Below are 7,277 nucleotides of genomic sequence, written 5' to 3'. Positions count from 1 at the left end.
TACCCTCTCCAATATGGGACCCTCAAAGGATGTCCGACTGCCCGACATCCCTCTCACAATCCAGGACTGGCTGGCTCCCAACTGCTTGCCTGCCTGCCTTCCTGATTGCCCCTAACTGCTTCTGCCTGCCAGCCTGATCACCCCCTAACCACTCTGCTGCCAGCCTGTTTGCCCCCCAACTTCCCTCCTCTGCCGGCCTGGTCACCCCTAGCTGCCCGCTCCTGCAGGGTTGATCACCTCCAACTGCTCTCCCTTGCAGGCCTGGTCCTTCTCAACCGCCCTCCCTTGCAGGCCGGGTGCCTCCCAACTGCCTTCTCCTGCTGGCCATCTTGTGGTGGCCATCTTGTGTCCACATGGGGACAGGATCTTTGACCACATGGGGGCAGCTATATTGAGTGTTGGAGTGATGGTCAATCTGCATATTACTCTTTTATTAGACAGGATAGAGGCCTGGTATAGGGGTGGGGGCCAGCTGGTTTGCCCTGAAGGGTGTCCCGGATCAGGGTGGGGGTTCCCTTGGGGCGTGGGGCTGCCTGAGCAAGGGGCCTGTGGTGGTTTGCAGGCCGGCCACGCCCCCTAGCAACCCAAGCGGAGGCCCTGGTATCTGGAATTTATTTTCCTTCTACAATTGAAACTTTGTAGCCTGGAGCGGAGCCAAGCCTGGGGCTCCCTCCGAGGCTGGCAGCCATTTGTGTTCGGGTTATAATTGAAACTTTGTTGCCTTAAGTGGGTGGGCCCGGCCAGGGTGTGTGGAAAGCTTTGCTTCCCCTGTTGCCGGCGGCAACCCTGGCCTGGTCTCTCCAGCTCTGTGGCTGCCGCCATTTCTGTTTGAATTTGTTTACCTTCTATAATTGAAACTTTGTAGCTTGAGCGGAGGCTTAGGCCTGGCAAGGGCAGGCAGAAAGCTTGGCTTTCTCTGTTACCTAGGAAACTTTGCTCTCTCTGGCTGTAGCCATCTTGGTTTGGGTTAATTTGCATGCTCGCTCTGATTGGATGGTGGGCGTGGCTTGTGGGCATGGCTTGTGGGTGTGTTGGAGGTATGGTCAATTTGCATATTTGTCCATTATTAGGTAGGATTGCCTTGACTATTATTGGCCCCGAACATACTAATAAAGAGGGAATATGCTAATTGACCATCACACCCTCACAGATGGTGGTGCCCACAGCCAATAAGGAGGGAATATGCTAATTGACTGCCACACCCCCAAAGATGGCGGCGCCCACAGTCACAAGATGGCGGTGCCCAGTCCCCTCAGCCCTGCCAGGGCAGCAGGCGTGCTGCATGGACAGGCCTGCCCCTAGGCGGGTCTGGCTGCTCCACGCGCCTGCCTCCTGAGTCCCCCAGGCCCCTCAGCGCCCCTGACACCCAGGGCTGGCCCGAGGCACAGGCAAGCCTTGGATGGCAGCTGCCCAGCCGCCCAGCCGCCCAGGGCCAGCCGAGGCTCAGGTAACCAGGGCCGGCCGAGGCTTGTGCTGTCGGCAGTGGCAGCAGCAGAGGTATGATGAGGGCGTCGCCTTCCCCTGATGGCCATTCGCTTCCCGCCCCTGAGGGCTCCCAGTCTGTGAGAGGGGGCAGGCCGGGCTGAAGGACCCCCCCCTCCAGTGCATGAATTTTCATGCACTGGGCCTCTAGTTTTATATAATTTGAGAATCAGCTTATCCATTTCCATAAAATGTCTGCTGGGATCACACTGAATCTTTTCTAAATTATGTTTTTATTGATTTTTAGAGAGAGGGACAGGGACATAGAAATATTGATGGGCTGCCTTCTGCATGGCCCCCAGCGGGGGTTCCAGTCTGCATGCAACCTGGGCATGTGCCCTGACTGAGAATTGAATCGGAAACCTCTTGGTGCATAGGTCCGTGCTCAATCACTGACCCACACCAGCTGGGCTGAATCTTTTTTGTTGTTGTTAATCCTCACTGGAGAATATTTTCCCCATTGATTTTTAGTTCAATATAAGCTCAGATTTCTCTCTTCCTCTTTCAGCTGTCTTGGGGCATTCTTGGATAGTTAAGGAGCCTATCTGGGAAAGGTTCTGTGGAAGGTAAAGGTTTCAAGACCTTGTACAGCTAAACATGTTTTCACTTTACTCTTAGGTTTAATAGTTGATTTGAATCCAGAATTGTAGGTTGGAAATTTCTTTCAGAATACTGAAGGCACTGCTTCTGTTGAAATCTGAAAGTATTGTTTCTTGTTCCTTGGTATTTGACCTGCCCTTTTTCTTTGAAAACATAGCAGATCTTGTCAGCTGTGATGGTCACCGTGGAGTTCTCTAGCTGGTAGTTTAGCTAGGACACCTGATGTCGGGAGCTGTGTAGTTCTTTCCACCTGCACTGGCTGGATTGCACAGAGATGATTCTTCCAATATTGTGGGATGGGAAGATCTGGCTGCCAGGATTCAGTGAGAGAAGGAGGATACTGGTATCCAGTATGTAAATATTTCCTGTTTTGAGTATGGTCCCCTCCCATCTATTATATCTATCCAGTGTTCTTCAGTCCAGAATCCCCATTAACATACCCCAAATAAACAGCCACACACTTACTGAAATCATATGTGCATTTTTAAAGGACAATACTTTATTTGCGTAACATTTTATTGTTTGCATACTGCATAATGAAAAGAACAGAGTCACAAGACTCACGGTCTGGCTCAACCCCTAACTTGCTGTGTGAATTGGGTCTATTAACCCTGCTAACTTCTTATTTCCCCGTTTGAAAAATAGAGATGATAATACCTATTTTACAGAATTGCTAACGACCAAATGAGATAGTTATACTGTTTTTTCTCTCAAGTAATTGCTCAAAATAGATCAGTAGTTTGCTATTGCTAACTCCTTGTTCATCATCTCAATGTTAACTGCCCTCAGTGAATGCATTAAGACACCAGGTACCAATGTGATACTTTACTTTGAATACTAACAATAGCAAAAGAGATGTAAACTAAAAATGGCCTTATTATTTCCTATTTTTAGAATATTGGTTTTTATAATACTTATTTATACTATCCCATGAGGAATTCAATTTCACATAAAACATTTTTCTTAAACCTACTCAAAATGAATACCTACATATGTGAAAAACCCAAGATTACACATGTAGTTGCTTTACAGTGTCCCCTCTGGTATAGTATATGTGAATTACATATCATGAGCAGTTAAATACTCCCCCCACACACATTAAGGGATGATAATATATATGAAGGTTAATTTCTTATGCATTATCCCTAATGTAAAAAAAATCACAGGTATATTATACTGCTTGTCAAGAATACATACACATGGTAGTCATATCTACATACATACCTCTTCTAATAATATTTCAACCATCATCAATATCTTCTGTATGATCCCTTACAGCTATTTGTAGTTGAAAACACAAAATTCACTTTAGGGCAATTCTGGATAATATTGTTTTATAAAATACTTGTGTTAAACAAAATTGCATGTATGTATTGAACCTCCAAACACACTGCCTTTAAACCCTCTTACTACTCTTAAAAGGTAAACAAATTTTTATACATCATAAAAAAATGTAAGCTGCTCTGCAACCCTCCTTTGCTAAAAGTTAGATAACATTACACCACTCCAGCAAGAGATTAATAAATAAGGATTAAATATTCTATTTTACAAAAACATACAGAATAGCCAATGTAAAAGTGAAAGGCTTATTTGATAATTTCTTTATAAAATTATGTTCATTAAGAAGGAATAAAACATGATATAAAATGAGAAAACTGTCATTAAATTTATCTCCTTGAAGATAATCACAAGTTGTTATCTAAAAATATGACACCCTTGTTACAAACATTATTTTTTAAAAAAAGACTGGGCTTCCTGGAACTATAGGACTATTTATCTCATAGCTTTTATTAAGCAAACTTGATATAACCACCACACAGTGGCAAGAGATAAAACAGCTGTTTCCAGCTACAGAACATATTGAATTCTACCTTAAAGTACAGATCATTTGAGATATAACCCATAACAGTTAAAGCAAATCATAGTGTAGTTTGTACTGAATTCCCTTAAGATATTTTTGCTTTCAATGGAATATATTCATTTTCCTGTCATTTGAGATCAGTTTCTGTTGCTTAGTAACTATTTTCATGTCCAGCCAAGATGTACAGATTGCTGTGTGCAGTAGGATTTTCTGTTGGCCTACTTTCCAAAACGACAACCCTGCAATTAAACCAAAACAAAAGTTCTGTGTCAGAGTCAAGACAGATTGCAGCTTCAAATACTAACATCAAACCAGGAAAGAATACCATTGTTTACATTCTCACAAGATTACATAAAGATCACAGACACAGCACAGTTAAGGTCAGCTTTACCTTTTATAACTTAAAAACAAAACTGAGTAAGAATTGATGAATTTATGTATATAAAGTATTGAAAACATTTCAGGACAGTCTCATGCTCTTATTTCAACTACACCAAGCTGGCTTACTCAGATGCCAATGAAAGGCATAAATAGCTTTAGAAAATACACTAAGAAGAAGGGGTGGAAGAAGGGCTGAGGATAAAGCATGATTTCTATGAGACACCCCTTCAAACTGTTCAAGGTATTTTTTAAAAAAGAAAAGTTTTTAGAAAAGTATAAAGTGGGGCCCAACTCCTTTGTCCATGGAACAAGGGCAAGGAAAGAGTTCAGTCAAAGGACCAATAGGAAGAAAAACCAATGAAGTGCCATACCATAGGATTTACACTGTTGTCGAGGGGTTTGAAAACAGAATAAAAAATAATATACCCATGAACAGAAAAAAGTCTTGGAGGGGAAATTTTTCTAGTGTATGAGTTTTCTACAACTAGTATATTACTACTTTTGTAATAAAACAATAAAAAAGTATTATGTACTTTGCATTATGTATTGCAGAAAAGTAGAAGCGGAAAATAAAATTACCTATAACCCAACTACCCAGTTAACCATTATTAATATTTTTACATAAAATAAAATAAAAAAATATAAATCGTGAAATCAAAGGGATGCTCAAGTAAGATAAACAGAATAAGGCAATGATCTGAAGAAAAAAGTTTTTTTAGGGCAAATTGTGACAGAATGGAGAAAGAAAAGGGAATAGTTGAAGGGGAAAGTTCAGGGATGGGGAAGGTGGAAAGAAATACATAATTAAGAGAAATGGCTTAAGCAGAATTCTCTCATACTATTAAGCAGAATTCTCTCATACTATGTCTTGTTTAGGTGCTATTTACGCCAGGATTATTGCATGACCCACAATTCTTTTGTCAGCCCTTCCTGGAGAAGCAAAGAGCCTCCCATTTTAGAGTCTTTAACCAGGTGGTCCTCAAATTCTTTCTTTCTTTTTTTTCCCTAGGACTAATTACTAAGTTGCCATGTTCTGTGGGCTTACCTTTTCTGCTCATTAGTTACCATTTTTCAAAAAAATATTTTTTTCTCCTTACAAAAGTCTCCTAAAAATTTTTATAGGGTCACAACTCCATCTCCCCTTTCCTTAAGTATGTAATATTTAAGCAATTATTTTGTGACTAGACTGAACTTGAAGACCAGAGGTTCTCAATCCTCAACTTAGGACTAATGCATACTACTAGTCAATTTTGCTGCAGTAACAATTTTTGTTGAGAAAACAGAAAAAAAATGTTTATTTTTAAATTGAATCTTTAGTGTTGCAAGTATTACCTTATGTCCCCTTTTTTCCCCATTGACCCCTTCTAGCTCCCCACCACCCCCTACCCCAGACTTTTACCACCCTATTGTCTGTGCCCATGGGTTATGCATATATGCATACAAATTCTTTGGCTGATGTAGAAATGGGTGTTTTATTAGTTGTTGAGGTAGACAATATAGACTTTGGGGAACAAAAACTACTAAATTTTTTCTATGATGGCACAGTTTTGGAATTTGTCTTTAATTTTTATCACAGAGATCCACATAATTCCTCCTAATTTAGACTGACCTCAGAAAATGAGTTGAATAGTTTCTGATATAAAAGCAGATGCCAGGGGGTACATATTCTGTTGGATTTATATAGTAATAGCTAATAGAAGGTAACATGCTAGAAAGAAATGATGAAAACAAAGGAGCCTGAAATGAAATATGTCCTGGTACTAGGGACATAAACACCTATGTTAACACATTTTGTCTTGGCTGAGTATAACTATCTCTAGAATCAAGATCCTCACAATGATAAAAGATTGATTAATCAATTGATTAAAATACTGTTCTCTCTTTCAATAAAGATGCTGAGAAACCCTCTGAGAGTTCACCTGACAGTAAGTATTTAGGAACGCAACCACCAGACTCCTTTGGTAATTAAAACAGCCTCACTCTTTACCTGTCTGATCCTAGTAAGCGGAAAACTCTTGTTTCATCTGAAATCTCTTGGGTAACCTATGAGAGAAAATACTTATTAGTAATACCTTATCCCCATATTACTTAAATAATAATTTAAAAATCATTTACTTAGAACAAGTATTAAACAATTATAATTTCTGATAGACTCACTTGCTCAAATGAAATAAATTTCAGGATTACCTTTTGACCATCTATTAGTAGAAATAAAACATTTATGAAACACCTGTTATGGGTCGGGCACTTTCCCTAGAACTCTCTGTATTATAATCCCCGCACTACTGGATGGGAAAAGACACGAGGACGTGCAGAGGTTAAGTAACTTGCTTAAGGTTATATCACTGGTAGACCCAAGATTCAGACACAGGTCTGCCGGATGGCAGAGTTCCTGCTCTTTCCTGGTGTCAGTGCAGACCCCCGCAGAGCTGCGGTGAGCACGCCCACCTGCCAGGGTCTGACCTCAGTGTACCATCGGTCCTCTGCTCTGTCTTCTCCAAAGCTGTAGAAGGCACTCAGTCAAGCACAGGTACGATCCCAAAATGTGGGGAGCTTACACCCCCAGGGACAACTTAACCAAAGGGACAGCAGATGGTGTATAAATGCTTCAAATGAGTCAATTCCGAGGTATATTCTACACTGTTCCTCAGTGGGCGGTATGGGATAAAACCCTGGTTGCCCAGAGTGGGAACCAGTTTATTATTGTGCTCTGTATTGGCTTTTTGCCCCTCTCTATTTTACATTCCTCACTCCATCACTTGTTTTCTGGTATCTACTCCCAAATAAACTACCTGCACTGAGTCCTTGTCTTAACATTGCGGACGGATCACGAGAATTCTCGCTTCATATTACACAGTGTTTTACAAAGTATCATACTTTAAAAAGATATTAGCTTTTAAGAACATGTAATAAATAACTTCAGAATGCAATGCGTATTTAATTTTAAAGTGTG

At 41.0% G+C, this 7,277-nt stretch overlaps 1 protein-coding gene across 1 annotated transcript in view; it reads right to left on the bottom strand.

Moving 5' to 3' along the window:
* Positions 1-2,559: 2,559 nt before the first annotated feature.
* MAP4K5 (mitogen-activated protein kinase kinase kinase kinase 5) overlaps positions 2,560-7,277 on the bottom strand; it is a 111,169-nt gene continuing 106,451 nt past the window's right edge. Inside the window, exons 32-33 of the mRNA XM_054716080.1 lie at positions 6,312-6,367; positions 2,560-4,182 (exon numbers count right to left, since the gene is read on the bottom strand). Of these exons, the coding sequence (XP_054572055.1) occupies positions 4,095-4,182; positions 6,312-6,367 (144 nt within the window). The 3' untranslated portion in view covers positions 2,560-4,094. The remainder of the gene's footprint in view (positions 4,183-6,311; positions 6,368-7,277) is intronic.

This window comes from Eptesicus fuscus, chromosome 5, assembly GCF_027574615.1.
Source record: "Eptesicus fuscus isolate TK198812 chromosome 5, DD_ASM_mEF_20220401, whole genome shotgun sequence".
Classification (NCBI taxonomy): Eukaryota; Metazoa; Chordata; class Mammalia; order Chiroptera; family Vespertilionidae; genus Eptesicus; species Eptesicus fuscus.
Note: the sequence above shows the minus strand (reverse complement) of the source record. Positions and strands in the feature narration are given on the sequence as shown.